The 22,554-nt window shown below is 42.3% G+C and overlaps 1 protein-coding gene across 5 annotated transcripts in view; it reads right to left on the minus strand.

The window, feature by feature from the left end:
* The window catches only part of TSPAN4 (tetraspanin 4), a 367,797-nt gene that overhangs the window by 9,376 nt on the left and 335,867 nt on the right, over nucleotides 1-22,554 (minus strand). For all 5 annotated transcript variants that reach the window (XM_014957436.1, XM_014957439.1, XM_014957438.1 and 2 more), the window contains one exon: nucleotides 4,294-4,395. In XM_014957436.1, the coding sequence (XP_014812922.1) occupies nucleotides 4,294-4,395 (102 nt within the window). The remainder of the gene's footprint in view (nucleotides 1-4,293; nucleotides 4,396-22,554) is intronic.

The following is a 22,554-nucleotide window of genomic DNA, read 5'->3' on the forward strand; positions in this document are numbered from 1 at the left end:
AATTAATGCTAAACACAAAGTTTCTATCTTAGTACAATAGAAATGTAAGGAGTTGGATTCTTGTATGTATTTTACAGACAATCCTGGTATTGAAGGCTAAGGAGGCCTTGTTTTCTTTGCCGAATTCCTGCCAAATCAGTCAGGCTGGAATAGGGTTCATGAAAATAAACAGACACCCAATCCTTGTTGCAGACAGGTTTTAGGAATTCCTGGTTTTCCAATTTTGTGAATGTGACAGAGAACTAAGGACAGGGCACGGTTGTGGTTTATATGCCTTTTTCCTCAATCACTGTAAAATGTGGTGAATAAGAAAATTTTATTTTAAAATCATGTTTAATGGGTGGTTTGGATTACTTCAGCAATAATCCCAAAGTATGGTTTGATCTAACAGAATCAATGACTGAGGGAGAGAGAAAGGGGTCAAATCTTGTTCTCAGTTACAGTGGTTTAAATAGACATGAAAGACCTTACACAGCAGTAAAAGTGGGCTGAATTTGCTCGCTTTAGTGAAGCTAATGTGCTTTCTGCATGCCTCTCGAATTACTGCCTGCTTAGTTTAAAGCAGAAGCATTCAAATATTGATCACAAAGATGTTGGGGATGAAGCAACATTTTAAAAATTAATGCCTATTTCTCATTTCCTAATGATTTCCACCTGTAACTTTATCCAGTCCTGGCTGGTAAGGAGTCTAACGCAATTCAGGGTAACTCACATCCTAAACTATTAGGATTTTAGTCATGTTTAAAATCACTTTGTACGCTTTCGTCGTCTTCAGTCACGACAGGCAAAAGTCACCTGATTGTGTTTCTGATCCTCTTAAGGTTTGAAACACTATTGAGATGGGCTGTGAGTTTGCTTAGCTGAAGGTATTAAAAAGGAATCAATAAAATGTTCTAATTTGAAACAGCTCCCTGACCTAGAGGCTTAATGTGACTGCAAAATGGCTCTAGTGCTTTTCCTCTAACGTGTGTTGCATGTACACAGCTCAACCCAACTCCTTTAGCAGTAACCTGAACAGATCAGTTATGGACCAAAACTACCAAACTACTAAAGATGGGCCTGATGGACTCCGTTTTATCCTTGTTCCCAGTTATATAGGAACTGTGTGCTTCTGTTAAAAAGAGGAAAAACACTTCCCAAGGCACAAAGGCTTCAGAGAAGAAAGCCCCCTGAAAAAGGTGCTCAGGTCTTTCACACTTAAAGAAGAAATTCAGAAATCACCACTCACAAGTCACTGTGTGCACACTGGGTCTCCATACTCCCAGTCAAAATTCCCCTCTGAAATGCCAGTTTCTGGAAAAACTTTTTTCCCCTTCTTTGAGCAAAAGTTGCCATACACAGTTGTACTTAGTGAACTCAGGCTGGGGATGGTCTCTATCTAGGCTATTCGTAGGAGAAATGAAGAACTGCACCAGAGCTTAGATCCCTCATGTCTGAGCCTACTACTTTAACCACGGTGCCATCTTTCTGCTCAAGCTCTGAAAAGTACTTTTGGAAAGAAAGGAGTGTGGATGCAGAGAGGACAAGGGAGAAGGACTCATCATGATTTCTGCTGCTGTCATGTTTTTCTTATGTCATGCTTTCTTCTGAGGCTGCTGTTTTCCATCCATGTACATATATAGCCCGTAGTTCAGTCAATGACTGATGTCTACTGGACTCATTAGAAAAGTCAGCGCTGAGACATTGTCCAGTAATTGCAACGTGGTAACCTTCTAATGTGAGGGGTTTGAGAGCTCTCTTTAGGAGCCAAAATGCAAACAGCAAGCCTGGGCTAGGACTTTCCTTTCAAAAAGTTCCCTGTATTGCTCTAATCCTCCTATCAGTGATTACACTCTACTGATTGGCAATGTAAGGGATAACAATTATTACTGAACACAAAAAATAATACTTGGCATTTACATAACGCTATTCAACTGCAAAGTGTTTTACATAATTAACCATGCTGGGATTGCCTTCACTGCTCCTAAATAGTTTTGAAAGATACATGTGAAAACCAATTATGCAGAGCAGTAAAAATGGATCTGTGGGAGCTCTTTGCTGTTCTCCTCAGTGCCCAGCACGGGGAGCATGGGGACTTTAACACTGTGGTACTGTCAAGGCAGCACATGGTAATTTCATAGTTGCCATGTTAGAAAAGAGAGTGATGTAACATGACTGTACGTGGCTTGCAAGATAGCACTTTACTATTATCTTTTGGGCTGCTAAGACCTAGCATTAGTTTCATCAGAAACTTATAAAATGCTCTTTAAACTGTAATAGGTTTCAAAGCCAAAGGAACTATTAAGACAATCAAGCATGATCTGCAGCACTACACAGACCACAGACTATCCAGTCCTACCTCAAACCCAAGCCTGTCACTGAACAAGACCTTTTCTTTCACACAAAACCCTGTGTCTTGAGTTTAGAGAAAAAGAATCCACCATCCTGCTGTACAATGGCATCCTACCATCAGATATCTGCATCTTGGCTTTTAGCTCCTGGATCAATTACAGAGCCCTTTCCTTTCAAAACCCTCAAAACACCTATTTTACAGAAAGGAGAACGGAAGCATGGGATTAATATCCTGTAAGACTCCCAAATAATGCTTTTCCCCCCACCTTTGCTATCTGCTTTGAACAGTTCTTCAGGTGTCACTGAAGCCAGATTAATATTTACTGCGAACATCTTAATATTAGTAATTTTTACTACATTTTTACCAATCAGAGCTAAGTTAGCATAAAAGTGTAACATTTCTAATACGGTTAGATACAAGCAATTATATTAAAACTTTTATCTGTATTTCACGTGGCTTAATCTTGGGCTACACCCAAACACCACAAAACACCACAAAACGCATTTCTCTTGTCAGCAATTGATGCCTTCTCATATTTAATCCTAGTATTGGAACAGAAAAATATTAACAATATTGCAAGATGCAGAGGCCTTTTGAAGGTAACCGAAAGAACCTTCCACCTTCCACAGGACCAGAAAGCCCATTAGCTTGTTTGCTGGACCTGAGCTGTTTGTCTTTCAGACACAGTGCTGTCACTGCCAACCTTCTCCTCTCAATACAGGCTGCTCCTGCAGCCCCAAAGATGCACATGGAATTTGGCCAACTAGTTCTTTGGTTCTTTTAGTGACCCTAAATTTTTAATTTCTCAGACCTTTTTTTAGCAGCCTGCCACTCCTATTATCTTGTATGGTACAGAAGAGTATATGTGAATCCTGACACTGCCAGACTGAAAGATGTTTGTGGTTTCAGCCCAAATGGCAAAAGAGGAAGTAAAGGGTAAATACGCAGGTTTATCGTATCAGAACGTGGTAGGTACCCATCGATCATCTCGAATAGTTCATATAATCTTGGAAGCACTGGGAGAGGTTATCATCTTTGGTCGATTTAAGACATTTTTGGCTGAGGCAAGACTTTTAAAGCCCTGCCTGTTTGTACCACACTAGCACCTCTGGAGGAGAATCTGAGAAAGCTACACATGACTTTTGAGTGTAGCCAAGGTAGTGTAATTCCTTCTTTCTAAAGCAGAAGAAAAGCTGGAGCACTTTTCCTCATTCAAGAAGCAGCGAAAATCATATCAGAAAGATCACTCCCAAAAGAACTGAATGAACTGAATATGGAAAGAGAAGGACAGAGCTAATAAACCTGAACTGTCCGTGACTGTGTTTCCTCAGAAAGTCAGACAAGGACAAATGGAGGAAGCCAGCCACAGTGTTCACCAGTCCCTTATGAGAAAACACTGGCAGAGTACTGTCAGAGAATCAGAAGGATGAAACAGCGGCGGCACCACAGCAAAAAGCACCCTAAGCCCATCCGTGATGGATGATGATTGAATTCTGCTGGGAAAAACTGTAAGAGGATGTTGTAAACACCATGGCCGGCTTCCATTTTGACTACACTAGTGGAAAACAACAATGGCAACAAAAGAGACAGTTCAGGACTGAAAAGGTGTTGAAGCGGTTCTTTGTTATTACACTATTGTTCTTCATTCCAACATAAGCTGTCCCTTTGACTTTAAAGAGAAGGTACTGCTTGTTTCCTGTCTGACCATCTCCACTCTCCACACAACACAGCACTACGTGATAGTTAGGTGTCAATACATGATAATTTTTTAAAAGAGATAAGCTATCCTGGTCTAAGGAGAAAACACCTTTTGTTGCAAAGAGAGTTTAGTTGCTAATGTGCTAACTGGGTGGGAGGAAGAGATTGGCTTGGGATCTGGAGGTTTAATTAGGTTCACACCCAGGACATGCTGTTATAGAGCTTAGAGGGTAAAGAGGAAGGAAAAAAAAGCTCAGACTTACATCTGTTTGAATGATGCTCCATGCGTTAGTTAGGCCAATATTTCCTTCTGTCCCATACAAATGAAGCCCTTTCTTCAGATCCTGCTGAGCGTATTTGTCAATCTAAAATCAACAACAAAAGACAAAAACCTCAAAATTTGCTTAGTACAACATTTCAAAATCGAAGTGCACACAGCAGGGTTGTGATGTGATGTTGAACAACAGTCCTATATTGAAATGAATAAAAAGTTAACTGACATTTCCCAAAGCCTTTCTCTAGTAGAGCTGGTATCTATGACAAGTATCTGCATTTTGTAAAGAACACGAGGAGTTCCTCTTCTGAGTTAATGTTCATGTTTTCCATCACAGATGTCCAAAACATCTTTTCCCTTCTCACTAACCACCAAAGTACTATAGAGAGATTGGATTCCGTTTAATCATTCATTTTTTGCAAATGAGGCCTACAGATGAAAACATTCATCTATCTACAGTAGCATTTCCTTTTATCTTAGTATCTTTTAATTGTGACCAAGTCTCCCTCAGCATCTTCCATACGCTTCCTGGGAGATCAACAGCGGCATTACCATTGTACCGATGCTCTGAATTGTGTTCACTGTCTCGGCCAGGACACCCCACTTCTTACAGCAGGATTGAAGTTATATTGAAGCAGCAAGAAATGAGCTACCCAAAATTCAGGACAGACAGCATTTAAGAATCTAATTACTAAATGGAGCTGCTCTTAAATAAACGCATTTTTGTTGATTTAATGAAAGTACAAAGTTGTGCTTTAGAGGCTTTTGCCGTTGAAGACGGCACTTTTTTGTTGAGAGTATCTGCTGGTAAAGCAGGCTGTTGTTGGATCCACTGCTCACCACCAGCCAGTATCCGAAATGACTACAAGTGCCTCCTCCCAGTCCCATACACACACATTTCTACACAATCAAGCAAACACAAAAAAGGAAGTAAATAATGAATGGATATTCACAGTTTTTCTTTTGTAAATTGAAAGCACTGAATAGTGCTGCTCAAATAGGTTGGTACATGCCCCCTTCCTGGGGTGCCTGTCAATGTTAGTGGTCGACATCAGAGGTATAGCAAGAAAGGTGAGAAGACCAACCCCGTTTTCTTCTCCATCAATCTGCTATAAATCTGACTGCAAAATACAGTGTCACTCTGAGATCTTTCTGCTGCAGCAGTTGAAAAGAAAACCAAAATTAAATTCACGAGTTGCTCTTCCCTACTGGACAACAGACAGACACGGTGTATTGTCTAGTGACTCTGACATTAGTCAGTCCAGCTGAGGAGGGTCTAAAATGAAACAACCAATGCTTATTTTGAGTTAACAGAGAGAACAAAGCTATTCTCCTTCTACCATACACTTGGATTTTTCTTCTGCTTTATTCAGTCATAAGTGTTTTCATTTGCTCCTGGAAAAAAAAACACAACAAAACCCTGGATGCAAAGTATCTTCCACAGTGTGAAAGAAGAATTTTCAACCCACTACATCATAATTACTATGGGGTAAATATAAAGTTACTAAACAATATGACCCCATGAGAAACTATGACCTCAAAAGTTCAGCATGTCCAAGAAATCCTTGGTGTATGTGCAGAGGTTGTGCTTGGTCTCTCCAGTTCCTCTGTTTCCTTCTCCCAAGTTTACCACCATTGGGCTGAGACTAACAAAATAGCTTTGGGACAGCACAAGAAAGATGTATAACTTAACCCGAACACCTTAACTGTCATGCAAGCACTTTCTTGTGGATGACTATCTTGAACAGCAGGTGCTGTGCTCCCACTGTAATTATCATGTAAGCTGCTTTTGACTTTACGCAGAGATTATACACAGTCACTGCTACGTTAATTAGAAGAGAAAACCAAAGCTGAAAGCTATCATTAAATTTTGAATTAGTTGGGAAAATTACAGGCAATAAATGAAAAATTTATATTATGGGGCATTCCTAGCATTCATTTAAGAATTAGACTGAACTAGTTTTCAGCTCTTCACACCCTCAGCTTCCCATGTCTCAACTGGGCCTGCTGCGGTCTTGAGCAGAGCCATCAATTAGGATGGAAGGGAATGGTTGTTAGTCTGAGAGAGACTCTGAAATTTAGTTAGTGTCCTACAGAGGTGGTGAGGTAAATTAATTGCTGAAAAACTAATTCTTACTCAGAAAGGGACAGAGGTGAAGAGGAACAGCATAGCTGAGGGCAGGTGGAAACAGAAATCTAGATCTGTTGCCTTGAAGATGAAAGAGAAAGGTCTGTGTGAAACATTATTTCATCCCATCTGAGAAAATACGCCCTGTAAAGTGAGAGAGTTACGCATCAATCTACAGTTTATATCACCACTAATCTGGAACAAAAGAGATAAGGTCAAATGAAACAGTGATGCTTATCCAAAGGGCAAATGCCATGCTACTAAAAGGATGCAAATTGTGAAGTTTGCATTTCCTCTCTCAAATTTTGCTTTGCAAACCAATGCAGTGGCTCAGCATGATAATCCTTTTTACCAAGGCTCACAGTCTGCCCTTGTTAATGCAATCTTAATTTCCTGTTTTAGATCAATAATAATAAAAATAATAATTTAATAACTTACGATCAACATTTATAAAGCACTTCAAGATCAGCAGCAACCTTTTGTTAGTACAGATGGTCTCAAGAAATTGCCTCACCAAGCATTCCTGCTCTTCCTTTTACCTGCAGAAGATGGACTAGCAAGCAACCTGCTGACGCAAAATGAAAGCAAGTCCTCTCTTCCCTATAAAATTAACCACTTTTTGTTGCACAAAGAGTGCGAGACCTTTATACTGGGAGCACAACTGGCAACAGATTTCCCTATTTCACAAACTGAATAAACAGCAGAGCATTACTCCAGAAATCAGGTACCACGTGACCAGTTCTTTCACTGCTATTTCAAAAAGCTTCAACATCAAGTCCCTCAACATCAAGTCATGCACATTGTATGACCCATTACTATTTGTTGGTTTAAAAAGAAAGCGACTGCTTGAATCTTGCTTGGAAGAGAATATAAGCTTTTTATAATCCCACACCATGTGGGATCTCTTTCATCTCTATGTGGGTTGCAAATATGAAACAGTATCTCCAGATTTCTTTACTTTTGTATTTCATGTCTACTGACATGGGAAGGTATCTGGAAATATCACAGAGTTTTATACATATACACACACACAGAGTTTTATGTTTATTTAAGTGATTCTAAATGTAGGGGTTTAGATATTTCTCCTTTATTAAAGTTTCTAACTGATCTTCTAACCAAGTGTGCTGTAAATGCACGTGCTATTCTCTGAAAAGCAGCTGTTTTAAAATGTCTTTTTCACAGAGTTACTCCTTAAAGCATTCATGCTCTCCTGTTCATTTACGCGAGGGTCAGAAAGGTTTTCATCATCTCCTCCAAATAACCTTGTGCAGCACGACTGAGCCTGTAGCCCTTTGGCACCATGAGACAGGGGAAAGCAGACATCGGCCTTTAGTCTCTCTCTTCACCAGCATGAAGTCCCTCACTGTCTGCGTCTCCCCTGTTTCTAGCCAGTTACATACAGCCTTTTTTATTGATGTGTTATCTTGCATGAATAATCAGTCTTGATGCAAAAGTAGCCTTGGACTTCTAAGAGCACAGACGATATTAAACATGACCACTTCTCCTACTCAGGCTGCGAGGAGTTCAGTGTCTACGTGCAGCCCTATTAAAAGCACATCGACCTCTGCTTGGATGACCTGTGTACAAGGTTATAAGATGGATATTTTTTCCCCTAATTGAAGTACTGCTTGAAGGTCTAGACATATGATTCCTACGGGCTTTGACCAGAGAGGGTCAGAGCACCTATTTGTGGAGCATAGCTGGCAAATGCTCCTCCAGGTCATTCTGTTTCCTGCTAACCTCGATTTTGTTTCTTCCTCAAAATATTTTTAGAATAGCAGGAACTTTTCAATATGCCTTTATTCAAATTGCATATTTGATTTAAATGAAAAATCACAAAACACCCCCAGCTGTCTCTTCCGCCTTCAATTTGAGTTTTTCAGAAAATTATCTTTCTGAAAATGAAATGCTGCACCACAGTGATTCATCACGTCTCCTGACAAATGATCCCACCCAGCATTCACCAATCTGTCAGCTTCTCTTGTTTGTCTCTGTGCTACCAGTTCCCAGCCAGGCAAAATGTCTATCGCAAAGCAGGGACAGTAAGTGCTGTATTCAATATCCTGCAATTTGAATCTGCTGCGTTCTCCCATACGCAAGCCAGGCCCTTCACAAAGCACAACTCTGTCTAGTGAAGGAGCACAATGAAGCGTAATAAAAGCTCTCAGCAGGCAAACAGTTACTCTAAATGAGATGCCTACTTTTAGTCATGTGGAATGCCAGAGGTTTCCTTAGGAAAAAGAGGTTCTGAAAGGTTAGGCAATAAGAACCTTTCACCGATCTGGAAGTGAAGCACAGGAAAATTCTTTTCCTCCTTGGGATTCATCGGTCAACAGATGAGAGGAGTAAGCTTCAGGCTGGCCCCCCATCCGTGTCAATTCCTGTGCCTCTGGTTTCAGACACATTGGAGGCTTGCTTGTGCTTATCAGGGCCATCAGATTTCAGTGGGGTTTCTATTAAGATAAGTTAAGTGTGTCCTGTTGCTTAGGGTGGTAATCCACTACCATCCACGACTGCAAGAGAACCACTTCTTAGAATGGGACACGCATCTTACTAACACTTTAAGACAACAACCTGTTCCCACTCCAATGAGCACAAATACTTTCTCACTGACTTCCATTTGGCCTTAATTTGGCTCTTAAATCTCTCATTGTCCTATTAAAAAGACTATACTACTTTAAGGTAAACAAGGCACGTGCAAAGAGTTTCAGGCAGTGAAGGAAACTCAGTATTTGAACTAGAAAAGAGAAGAGAAAGCTACAAGAGATGCAGCAGGACTGGAAACAAACTGCCACAGAGGTCAGGAAAAGTGTCTGGAAGCAGCTGAGGCAGTGAGAGAATGGGCAGGAATCTATCTGAGCCTCATCTAAATTACAACTGTGACAAAACATCCCTTTAAAAATCTTACTTAAGCCTGTGTATAAATTCAGGCCAAATTAAAAAGTGGTTCCTTCTTAATCTGTATTCCCTTGAGACGGCTACTTAAGCTGTAGCAATTTACATGTAAGGCTTGTTTTACTGTCAGCTTTGTCCCCTCGTTCCCTCTGAAATCCAGAGCCTTCAAGCAGAATCGTGGCTGGCTGACAAGCCCAGCTGCAGAAGCCAGCATCCTTCAAGAGGACCAAGAGCTGTCAGACTCCACCTTGCCTCCTTGAATAAGACAACCTAGGAATAATTGAGGCTGAGATAAAAACTGTGAAACAGCAGTAACAACAAAAGCCCTGCTTAGCACAGACACAGACATGCTGAAAGCACTACATAAACATTCTGCGCTGAATGAAGTGAGGCTCATAATTATTTCCATCTCTGTATTGCAGATGGGGGACTGTCGTAGTTGCCTCATTTCCTGGGGATGGTTTGACAGATCTTTTACTCTCCCTAAATGAAAGACTTTGGAGTTTATCTATTTACAGTTAAGGCATGAAACATAAGACAAGTACTACTCCCTGAGAACCCAGTCCTGTAATTTTGCTGCTGATGAGGAGGAAGTGCTTTGGAGCAAAACTTCTTGGGCAAACAAGAAAGCTGTTATCTGTGGAGAATACGTGTATTATCAATATTTACAGCTAATATGATGCAAGACCTTGATAAACTGAAGCTCTACCAATACTTAAGAGCCAAAGTCCTTCCATTGTTCCAGTAAACTGGAAGGTGGCTTTGATGGAATACTCTGGAAGAAAGGCCAAAAAAAGGCTCTTGCACAGATCCTTATTAACTCTTTCTCAACTTGCTGACAGTGTGAGATGTCTCTTTGTGTGAGAGACAGTGAGACACACTAAGACAGTGTGACTTAGGTCACAACAACCCCATGCAGCGCTACAGGCTGGGGGCAGAGTGGCTGGAGAGCTGCCCAGCAGAAAAGGACCTTGGTCGACTGTCGGCTGAACATGAGCCAGCAGTGTGCCCAGGTGGCCAAGAAGGCCAACAGCATCCTGGCCTGTATCAGGAACAGCATGGTGAGTAGGGCCCAAGAGGTGATCATCCCCCTGTACTTGGCACTGGTGAGGCCTCACCTTGAGCACTGTGTCCAGTTTTGGGCCCCTTACCACAAAAAAGACATAGAGGTGCTGGAGCGGGTCCAGAGAAGGGTAACGAAGCTGGTGAGGGGTCTGGAGAGTAAGTCTTACGAGGAACGGCTGAGGGAGCTGGGGTTGTTCAGTCTGAAGAAGAGGAGGCTGAGGGGAGACCTTATCGCGCTCTATAACTACCTGAAGGGGGGGTGTAGAGAGGTGGGGGTTGGTCTTGTCTCCCAAGTCAGAGGCAATAGGACAAGAGGAAACGGCCTCAAGTTGCACCAGGGGAGGTTTAGATTGGATATTAGGAAAAATTTCTTCACGGGAAGGGTTATCCAGCATTGGAATGGGCTGCCCAGGGAGGTGGTTGAAGCACCATCCCTGGAGGTGTTCAAAAGACGGGTTGACATGGTCCTCTGCAATATGGTTTAGTGATTTTTTATTGCTTATTTCTTATTTATTTTTTTGTCAGAGTTAGGTTGATGGTTGGACTAGATGATCTTTAAGGTCCCTTCCAACCTAGATGATTCTATGATGCTATGTCACTTAGATTCTGGCATAGCCTTTAGGCAAAGGCCAGAGGCTGCCACCAATGTCCCCAGCTTTCTAACCTGCAGGTAAATGAAGACTTAGTTTCAAGCCTCAGTGCTTTCCTACCACATCACAAAAAAAAAAATTCCACCCAACAAGTCCTCTAAACTGGACAAAGCCAAGAGGCTTTGCAGAAAGCAGCGCTTCAATATAGCTAAGTAAATATTCCTGACCTTTCTGGTGATTGTTTCCCCTACCTCTCTGCCTCTCCACCAGGAGAGGCTGTAAAGAAATGAAAAAATATCCAATAGTTTCCCACTGGGCAAAACTTTTAATTAAATGCCTTGATAATCATTCTCTACAAATAGCAGGGAGTGGGAAATCGAATGTAAACAGAAAGTGCCTAATCTATAAGGTCATTTGTGGGAGCCCTCTTGCCTGCTAAGAAAAGATGAGATTGATTGTACCAACAGGTAAGGCTTGTTTTAAATGAGATATCCCCAAGCCTGTCTATAAGAAGCTGAGAGCAGTACTTGCTCTCCTCACCACTACAGTCTTTCTTAAACCACCTGCCTGAAAATAGAAACCTTGTAAGATTTTAGTAAGAGACATTGCATGAATTTTGCTGAAATTTGGCAGTTAAGGGACAATATACTGATTTCTTATCACTGTTACACAGCATCTCCAGGACACTTTGCTCAGCTGTGTGGGATTCCCACTTCCTCCTCAAATGTGAAACAACTCCAGGACTTAACATTTTTTTTGTAATCACTTTCTTAAACACAGCAAACCCCTTGTTTGGTGAATTCTCTTTTCCTAGATTGACTGCAAAAGCCTACATCAGAAGTCCAACATTTTACGGATCTTCCAAACTTCAGTAAGTTACTTGAAATGCTTATTGGCTCTAGCAGTGTTTGATACCAAGAGAGATGCACTGGCACTGGCTGTGTAACTTCAGAGGAAAAGCGGAGAATACAGGAAAAGAAGATCATAGGAAATCGTCTGGGAGTGGGAAGAAGAATGAACATTTCTGAAGCATGCTGGCTTGGGTCAACTGAGGTGAGACCTTTCAGCTGTGCCATAGGCTTCCTCTGTAGTCTTGAAAAGTCACTGTTTCTCTCATGTTTCAGTTTGCTATTTGTTAAACAGAACAACCTGACTCCACTTATGCTATAAAATGAATAATATAATTTGGAGCAGGTATTTGAATAGCAAAAACAACCTGGGACATGAAGCCCCGTACAGAATCTGAGACAAGGAATGGAGATACTAACCCAAGAGGGTCACTAACCCTCCTAGCACTGAGAGGGTAAAACTGAGGTTCATCAGGAAGCAAAAGGAAGGACAAGTACATCTTGCATTGCCTGGAGCAGGCAGCTGGTGAAAGTATAACAGAAAGGGTCTCCTACTGTGCGCTCTGACAAAAACCAAGAAGTTGTAATAATTTTTATAACAAAAAGATAGTAAGAAAGTCAACATGGGTTTTTCAAATCAGCTTTTTCTGCATCCATGGCTTGTGCATACAATTAAGTGCGGTTTCAGTCACTGTCTTTCCACCCACAAGCACCTACTTGTGCTCAAAAGCAGGCGTTGAGGCACCTAATGCGGCAGACAGCTGAGGCTGCAAGAAAGGAGCTACTGAAACATTCCCATACTATTCATACTATTAGAATGAATAGTTATTAGAATACCAATAAGTATCAACAGCAGCTTTAGTACCAGTTTGTTTTAAAAGAAAAATAGCAAGTATGACAAGTCACTAAGCTCTGCAATTCAAAATTTTTCATGCAAGAGCAAATTCAAATATTTTCAGCAAACTGCATCTGATTTTGTCCAAGTGATTCTTTCTATGTCCAAGGGAGAGACAGGCATTTTGTCTTTGTTCCATATCAAGTGAATGTTTAGCTTCTATCATTGCTGATATGAGGGGAAAGTACACTTTTCTATAGCCAGAGAGGCTACTGCCACCTAATCTGTTCTTAAGCACAGCAACAGCGGAATAACTTGTGCATCAAGTCACCAAGCTTGTTTAAATAAAGTACATCATAACTAGCTCAGAGATATAGGCTCAAAATGTTAAGGTGCAGCTATACACATCCTTTGCTTGCAAACAGAATGGAGGCAATAGCACAGCCGACCGTTTATTTTGAGGATGAGTACATCCAGCTCTCTGTGTTGTATGGCACCCTGTGCATGGGCACTTCCCATTGAAATAGTCCTAGACCTCCTTAAAAAAAACCCAAATATTGTTTCTTTATAGTGAACCTAGGAATAAAAGCTTGAAACATGAATTCTGGGCTTGCTGCTTCTTGTTTCAAAGGAGTTTGAATGCTCCAGAAAACATGGGGAAAGGGCTTTGTAAAACTAGGCAAGTAGATCAAATCAATTACATACACAAAAGGCTGACACTGAAAATTAATTACCAGGATATTAAGTCAATTCTTCTTGGGCATTATGCATTTTGAGTGACAAAAACATCACCAGCATGTTGGAGGAATTTCAGGTGAGTGAACACTGAAGTGCCTGTTTTTTGTGACATACCTAATTATTTATAGAACATTGAGGATACTTTTTTATGCTGATTCCATAGAAGGAACGTTTTGTTTTCATATAAATACACTCTTCTTCAGATTATTAAGATAGTTGGGAACCAATGATACTAACATCCTCAAAAGCAGTGACATCAGGAAAGTTGGGTGCATTGTGACCTAAGATTGCCATTTCTTTTCCAGAATGAAACTTCCTTTGTTGTAGGTTTTCTCCATATACTTGCTCCAAAGATGAGTTGCACAAAAGAGCTTCTATCCCCTTTCTCCAGTTATGTATCCCACCAACTGCTGCCCTCAGCAATGCTCCTCTGTCTTCACACATCAGCCTCATATCCCACAGATCTCACAACCTACCCTCAAAGCCCTCATCTCTTTCCTGTGCCACCCTCCTACTCGCCCAAATCAGCTTTCCCCAGACCTGGTCCTGTAAGAGTCATTCCTTTCCTGCATGTCCCAGTAATCGGTAATTTTGCCTTGATCTCTAGTGGCTACAGGATCACACCTGTGCCAGGGTATAAATACACCTCTGACTTATGCTCGTGTATTGAAATCCCACGTACACTGAATCCAGGCCAGCAGAAAAGAGAAACGCCCATCCCTTCAAAACCTATGCTTATGTTGAGAATATTCCCAGGATACCTGTATTCAGCCTCTTTGCTTTTTTCTTTTTTTTTTTTTTTTTTAATATAATCATCTCTTTCCTGTGCCACCCTCCTACTCGCCCAAATCAGCTTTCCCCAGACCTGGTCCTGTAAGAGTCATTCCTTTCCTGCATGTCCCAGTAATCGGTAATTTTGCCTTGATCTCTAGTGGCTACAGGATCACACCTGTGCCAGGGTATAAATACACCTCTGACTTATGCTCGTGTATTGAAATCCCACGTACACTGAATCCAGGCCAGCAGAAAAGAGAAACGCCCATCCCTTCAAAACCTATGCTTATGTTGAGAATATTCCCAGGATACCTGTATTCAGCCTCTTTGCTTTTTTTTTTTTTTTTTTTTTTTTTTTAATATAATCACTTTCATTTGCCCTCAACAAACATCAATATAACCACAGATAAGAAAATTGGGAAGGATGCTAATTAACATGATACATGCTGTTGAGCCTTTCTTTGCCAAGAGACATGAAAGGTGGGTTGCATTTGTGTTTCAAGTGCTAACAACCTGTTATCTCCATCTCTACAGACCAAAAGGAAAAAAAAGGCAACCCTCCTCCCCCGCAACCACCTAGGGATGCACATGTCAATAGAGCTTGAGATCCAATTAGCTGCCACAAAGGCTGCAGGACAAGAGGCAAATCAAAGCAGAGAGACAACCCACTTTCCTTGTAGGAACTAATGACCATTGTGTGATTATATATTAGGCGGAACAGTGACATTGGACACAGAATCCTTTGCAGATGCTGCGAGCTGGGAAAGGGGAAGCCAGCAGTTTACTCACACAGATGAAGGACTTGGCCATTTGCCCACTAAGCCATTTGTTACAGCCTTTCCACAGGATCAACCTTTGCTTCAATTATTTACAATACTCATTTACTTAGCTTAAAGGTGAATGAGAGAGCTTTCAAATAAGAGAGGGCACTACTAAAATATCAGAGGAGGGATAGCAAAGGCAAACCATACCCTATGCTCTCACCATGGTAAGAGAAGATGAACAAATCCCACAAACACTGTAAGCGTGGGCTATCTCCAAATCAAGTTATCAAAGTAACTTAAGTTAATTTTCTCTTAAATTCATTGCTTTGGTACGAAAATATAAGCCAAAACACAGAATTGGTGCACTGCTGTAAGGTAAATACATCTCTGTGAGGAGAGTCCTTAACAATTACACCCTAACTAGATCAGGCCTCTGGTGGCACCTGAACCTTGCTGAGGGCCACGGGAAAGACACACAAGCTCCCCATGGTTAATCACAGCATTGGCATTGCCACCTCTTGGTGGCAGAGCTGCTCTGCTGAACACAGTCTTGTCAGCTCGACCAGCAACTAGTAACAACCCGGGTAAGCTGTAAAGCAAGCGAGGGAGAGAGCTGGTTAAATCCTGTTCTCAGGGGAAGAAATTTTCCTGATTTCTTAGAACAAGGGGAACAAACGTCTGCTGATAAACCACCTTTCTCTGTGCTAGAACTAAAAGACCCATTAAAACCCAAACCAGCCCACTGAAGGGTTAAAATCTGTTATTCTGCCTGAAGAAACTTGTTTGCAAAGAGCAATTCTGTGGAATAGGATTGAAGAAGCTGTGTCGTCCTAGATCCAGGGAATGTTAATCCTTAGGGGAAAAGTGAGACTTGCACACAGCCTGCTTTATTATTCTTAAGATATGCTTTCTCTGAAATGAACTAATTTTAGAGAAATAATGCTGTGAGGAAAACTACTATTGTCCCTGGAGAGAACAGAGCAGCAGGCGAAGTCAGGCTCACTACAGGAAGCTTTATGCCCACTGTGGCGTGACCCCTGCTCAGCCTGAACAGGGGAGAAGAGCAGAACGCACCCCCAGAGAGAGAGGGCAGCACAAATCGTCGATCCAGAGGGCTTTGGATGAACCTCTGGCTACTTCGCAGAAACTCACCAAGACCACTGGAAAAGTTGCCTGGCTTTGTTTTGAAGAAAATGGAACAGGATCTCAATAAACTCCTGGCTAAACAACAGAGAAGGTAAGTATCTCATTACCTGTATTTTCTTCCTTCAAAATACGTTATTTCATTCAATCACATACACATGTTTACTTGCAAGAATCACAGGTTATGCTAAATGCCAGGTCCTCAGATAGCAGAAATCTGCCCCACTCCACCAAAAGCAATGGAGTTGCTCACATTTCTTGCAACTTGGCATTGTCACATGGTGTCTCCAGTGGCACAAACCCATGTTGCTATTAGGGTACATGCAAGGTTGTAAACCAGTCCCTTTCCAAAACAACATCTCTGCCACCATGGGAGTTCTGACCTTCAGCAACTGGAATTGCTGTTTTTAATCCTCAGGTAAGCTTTTTGGTGGAGATATTATACACTGGTAAATAAAATGTCTTGGAAAGCTAGTGGGTAACAAAAGCAGCAGAAGTAAATAACTGCTATCAAATGCCTCCCTTGTTTTAATGAAACAAACAATCGCAGCTCTTCACTGCACTTCATCGAAAACAGATTTTTATCGTGAATGGAACGATTTGGGACTCAGTCACTGCAAATGAATAAACTACATAGAGATTGCTGTCCATAATAACAGAAGACAAGCAAATAAACAAACTGCCAGTCACACTTACATAGCACAAAATGCAAGTTTCCAACACCCTCTTTAATTCTAATAATGTCAGAAAAAAGCCACATTTCTCATTGGAAGTCACATAGGTTGAATGGAGAAGGCAACATGATTGTTTCCCCATATGTTAAACAGAGACCAGTGGCACTACCTTCACTGAACGAGGTGCTGGAGGACTGCAGTATTTCCACACAGAACAGAATTACATATGCTGGTTTTTCACATAAAACGTGGCATTTACCAAATGAACAGCAGACATCCTCCTAAATGGCAGCAAAGTTGGGTGAAAGAAAAAACCTTTCCTAAAGGTTCACCTCAAATTGCTACCAAACCCAGCTGCAAATTGGCAAGAGGTTTGGCTCCCCTCCCAGACCCCATCAGGGTGAGCATCAGCGCTGCTGGTCTGTGGCAGTTGCAGTGTTTCAAACCACCAAAGGCACATACCATCTTCTTTTGTAATTGCATCATCATGTAAAGTAAATGGTGACACACAGCCTGTATATCTAGATATCAGTGGCCATCCACTCCCCATCGACAGTTTGTGAAGTCAGGGGAGACCAAGCAATCTCAGATCCTCAACTACCTGATGGTCCTGAAAGAAGGGAAAGGACACTCAAGGGTGCCAACTGGAAAAGTCAACAAATGACAGAATAAAAATGCACATACTGTTCTTGTGAGCAGTGAGGGACCCAACAGAGATTATGGTTTGAGCTACCCTCTCCTAACCCTATAAAAACCAAGATACTAGTAAGCATTTGAAGGTCACATACTACAGGTAGTTGGACTAGAGGTAAGCAGACTCCCCAATGAAAGGGGAACCCATGTCATGACAGAGATGAGTCCCATTCCAAATCTAAAGGAGCCACTGCTTAGGAAAAAGGAAGGAAATTTGCAGAATTGGTCCCTCTCCCTACCTCCCTCACAAGAACTGAAAAAGGTCACATCTAAAAGCGTATAGAGAGCTGTCCACAATAATCCAGACTCAATCCAGTAACTGCTGGCCACACCATCATCTCCTTCAGATGGTAGTCACTTTTAATCAGTTCTAAGCACAAGCTGCATCTTAATCAGAATCCTTGAAGGGCTTATCTCCACTAGATAATTTCACCTTGACTTAATTGACTGCCATTCACCTAGAAGTCACTGACACATTTGTAAAGGTTAGTTTGGACAATCTCCAAACACCTCAGGTTTGCCTCTGAGATCATACTGCAGTAATATCAGTGGCTTGGCTCAAACGTGTCCAGAATTGCCTTTCACAGAATCAGCATGGTTGGAAGGGACCTCTGAGATCATCAAGTCCAACCTTAGAAAACAAAAAAAACCCCCAAAAACCCAAAACACCCCAAAAAAACCCCAACAACAAAACAAAAACACAACATCCCAGCACATCACACCCACCCACAAACCAATAATCTTGGGCACTAGAGCATGCCCTGAAGAGCCATGTCTACATGTTTCTTAAATCCCTCCAGGGATGGTGACTCTACCACCTCCCTGGGCAGGCTGTTCCAGTGCCTGACCACCCTCTCAGGAAAGTAATTCTTCCTAAGATCGCATCTAAACCTCCCCTGCTGCAACTTCAGACCATTTCCTCTGGTCCTGTCATTATTCACTTGGGAGAAGAGGCCAACCCCCACCTCTCTACAACCTCCTTTCAGGTAGTTGTAGAGGGCAATGAGGTCTCCTCTTCTCCAAACTAAACACGTCCAGTTCCCTCAGCCTCTCCTCGTATGACCTGTTCTCTAGACCCCACACCAGCTTGGTGGCTCTCCTCTGCACATGCTCCAGCACTTCAATGTCCTTCCTGTAGTGAGGGGCCCAGAACTGAACACAGGACTCGAGGTGAGGCCTCACCAGTGCCCAGTACAGAGGCACCATCACTGCCCTACTCCTGCTGGCCACACTATTAACGATACACGCAAGGATGCCGTTGGCCTTCTTGGCCACCTGGGCACACTGCTGGCTCATGTTAAGCCAGCTGTCCACCAACACTCCTAGGTCTTTTTCTGCTGGGCAGCTTTCCAGCCACTCTTCCCCAAGCCTGTAGCATTGCCTGAGGTTGTTGTGTCCAAAATGCAGGACCTGGCACTTGGCCTTATTAAACCTCATCCCATTGGCCTTGGACCATTGATCCCATCTGTCCAGATCCCTCTGTAGAGCCTTCCGACCCTCAAGCAGATCAACACTCCCACCTAGTTTGGTGTCATCCGTGAATTTACTGAGGATGCACTCAATCCCCTTATCTAGATCATCAATAAAGATATTAAACAAGACTGGCCCCAAAACTGAGCCCTGAGGGACACCGCTGGTGACCGGTCGCCAACCGGATTTCACCCCATTAATCACAACTCGCTGGGCACAGCCATCCAGCCAGTTTTTTATCCAGTGAAGGGTACACTTGTCTATGCCATGATTTGCCAGTTTCTCCAGGAGAACGCCGTGGGGGACAGTGTCAAAGGCCTTACCAAAGTCCAGGTAGACAACGTCCACAGCCTTCCCCACACCAAGAAGGTGGGTCACATGGTCATGGAAAGAGATCAAGTTCATTAAGCAGGACCTCCCTTTCATAAACCCATACTGGCTGGCCCTGATCCCTTGGCTGTCCTGCACTTCCCGTGAGAGCTCTCCCAGGATGATCTTCTCCACGATCTTTCCCAGTATTGAGGTCAGGCTGACAGGCCTATAGTTTCCCATATCCTCCTTCTGGCCCTTCTTCTAGATGGGCGTCACATTGGCCACCCTCCAGTCATCTGGTACCTCTCCTGTTGACCAGGATTGTTGACAGATAATGGAGAGAGGCTTGGTGAGCTCTCCTGCCAGCTCCCTGAGTACCCTTGGGTGAATCCCAACCAGCCCCATAGACTTATGTGTGTCCAGGTGCATAAACAAATCATTAACTACTTCCTCCTGGATTACAGGGGAGTTTTCTGCTCTCCATGCTTATCTTCCAGCCCAGGAGGCTGAACACCCTGGTGGTAGCTGGTCTGACAACTAAAGATGGAGACAAAGAAGGCATTAAGTATCGTAGCCTTCTCCTCGTCCTTGGCCGCAATGTTTCCCCCTGCATCCAGTAAGGAATGGACATTCTCCCTGACTCTCTTTTTGTTGACGTATTTATAGAAACTTTTATGTTGTCCCTTATATTAATGGCCAGGTTGAGTTCCAGCTGGAACATGGGGACAGCCTGCTCCTGGGCCTTTAGGATTTCCTTCTTGAAGAGTGTCCAGCCTTCCTGGACCCCTTTGCCCCGCAGGATTATCTCCCAAGGGACTCTCCCAACCAGCGTTCTCAACAGGCTAAAGTCCACCCTCCGGAAGTCCAAGGTGGAGGTTTTGCTAACCCCCTTCCTTACCTCACTAAGAATTTAAAACTTTAACATTTCATGATCACTAAGCCCAAGACGGCCTCTGACCCTTTAAAAATGTGCAAACCATCTGCAGCTTATTGTTAATCAACTACAGCTAAACCCACCCCCCATAGTCAGTACAAGCCTATGGTATTGGCTTAAAAGCTTTCTGGCAGGAAAAAAACCCCACTGCTTTATTTATTTATCTATTTATTTATTTATTAAATTTTGATTGTAGTTTACACCTACGCTGCGTTCATGCAATTGACTTCACCCAATATGCAAGCCTTCTAGAAGAGGCACTGTTGTTTCAAAAAGGTAGCGTTTGAGTTAAGAACCTGAAACAAGTTTCTGTCGTATGTAAGCACCCCTTCTAGAAATGGCATCAGGGTCCTAGAGGTAATCCAGGCAGAGTAAGCAACTGTCAATGATGATCTAGTTTATTCAGACACAGTCTCTGTCAGAAAGGTGAGTTATCCCTCAGAGATGAGCAGAAACCAAAGTAAAAGGTAGATTTAACCTTTCACGTATGACAATTGTCTCAAGAACACCTCTGAGGATGCTCCTCTTGTTTTGTATTTATTGCTCATGCTTCTACCTTTCAAAATGAGCCCGTCTTTCCTAATTAAGAGATTGACTTTTTGCCAAAGAGAAGTATTGATCCCAAGCCTCTCCTTAAAGCTGGAAACTGTCTTCTCCCTCTCATCCCCCTTGGATTCTGTGATGTCTAATAATACTGGTTGAGCTAGCTCTGAGACCTTTTTCTCCAAGGGGCATTCATCTGGGGCTCTCCACCTATCTAAACTTACTGCTTTTGACAACTCTGAAGAGCTCTGAAATTTGCTATCACATTTAAGGGGGCATAAGAGAAAGAAAAGTCAGTGCAGCCACACTGAATGTATTTTAAAATGTAAAATTTATAAATAAGGAACATTATTAAAAACAGGGGAGTTCAGTGGGTTCCTGACCCAAGGCTATTTGGGTTATTTGGTATTTTTCTCATTGCCAGGAAAGGAAGTATAAAAATCACTGCTAATGAAATTTTGTAGATAACACACAAAACTTGCTGTGCATTAAATAATCTGCTAATATCACTTGGCCTCCTTCATTACAGAGATCTGCAGCTTACCCAGCCAAATGCCAGAACAGACATTTAGGAACAAAGGCAAGAGGTCACGCTGCAAGAACAATATTCTGGATAGCAGGAAATCTGTGGAAGGACTGAAGAAATGCAAATGTTCATGCTTTGAGGGCAACACTTCCAACTTACAGAGGAAACAGAGTCATGGGTATATTCAACTTAAGCTGTATAAAGACTGAGTTGCATCATTATCTCTACACTGCAGAATTGATATCTGTGTTTGCAAAAATCTACTGGAAATTTGAAAAGATTTTAGAGAAGACCTACAAGAAAAAGCCAATCCCAGAGAAGCACACTTTACTTCACATGACTAACACTCTTGGATAAACTAAATAGAGAGACAAGGTTAAAAAGCAGCCTAATTGCAGTCTTCAGGTACCTACATGGAGAAGCAATTCTCAACAGTAGACAGCAATTTAATCTACCAGAAAAGGACATAATGAGAGTTAATGGTTAGAAGTTTAAGCTAGACAAATACAAGATAGAAACAACGCATAATTTTAACTGTGAAGAAAAAAAATCATTGGAACAAATTACTAAGGAATAAGGTGCAGTCAATTATGTCTTTAAATCACATCTCCTGAAAGTCAGGTGTAATTAGTTTAATGACAAGAATACTGATTGAAATGCTATGGACCACGGATGACCTTAAACATTTCATCTGGTCTTAAAATTTATAAATCTTTCCAGAAGGCTACAAGGTTTTCCAAGGATAGGGACTTTGTTATTCATGCCAGATTATGTCACCTATGCCCTCCACCTTGACTTTGGTTCAAATCCATCCTGAAAGAAAAGTTGACATAAAACTTATCACCCTATTGTGGAGACTAAGGCATTGCTCCTTTTAAACTGACACTGGTGATTTTGGGGCACAAATTCTCCTAGATCACAGCCCAAGTTCTCTGAAAAAGCTTGCGCTCTGCCAAAGCCACATCTCCTCGCCCATGCCAACACTCAGAAGCGCTGCTCCCAGTATTGCACGGGCTGCTGCTGACTGTGACAGAGCAGGCGTCCTCTGGGAAATGCATCAACCAACTTTCTGAGGCCAGCTACTCCACAGTCACCATCCAAACACACGCTCATTTGCCCTGCAGCACATTCACAGTATTCACCTTAGTGGCTGCTCTTACCTGGCTTCACAAAGCGCAGTGTGAGAGCCTGCAGGCTGCCGTCACCCTGTACTGTGGCTGCTCAGGAGAGGCCAAACCTAAGGATTCACAGGTGAGCAGCTCTAAGCTGTGCTGCCTTAACTCCCTTGGTACAGGCAAACACATTTTATACCCTCTGG

This window comes from Calidris pugnax, unplaced genomic scaffold (assembly GCF_001431845.1).
Source record: "Calidris pugnax isolate Ruff unplaced genomic scaffold, ASM143184v1 scaffold211, whole genome shotgun sequence".
In the NCBI taxonomy this organism is placed as follows: Eukaryota; Metazoa; Chordata; class Aves; order Charadriiformes; family Scolopacidae; genus Calidris; species Calidris pugnax.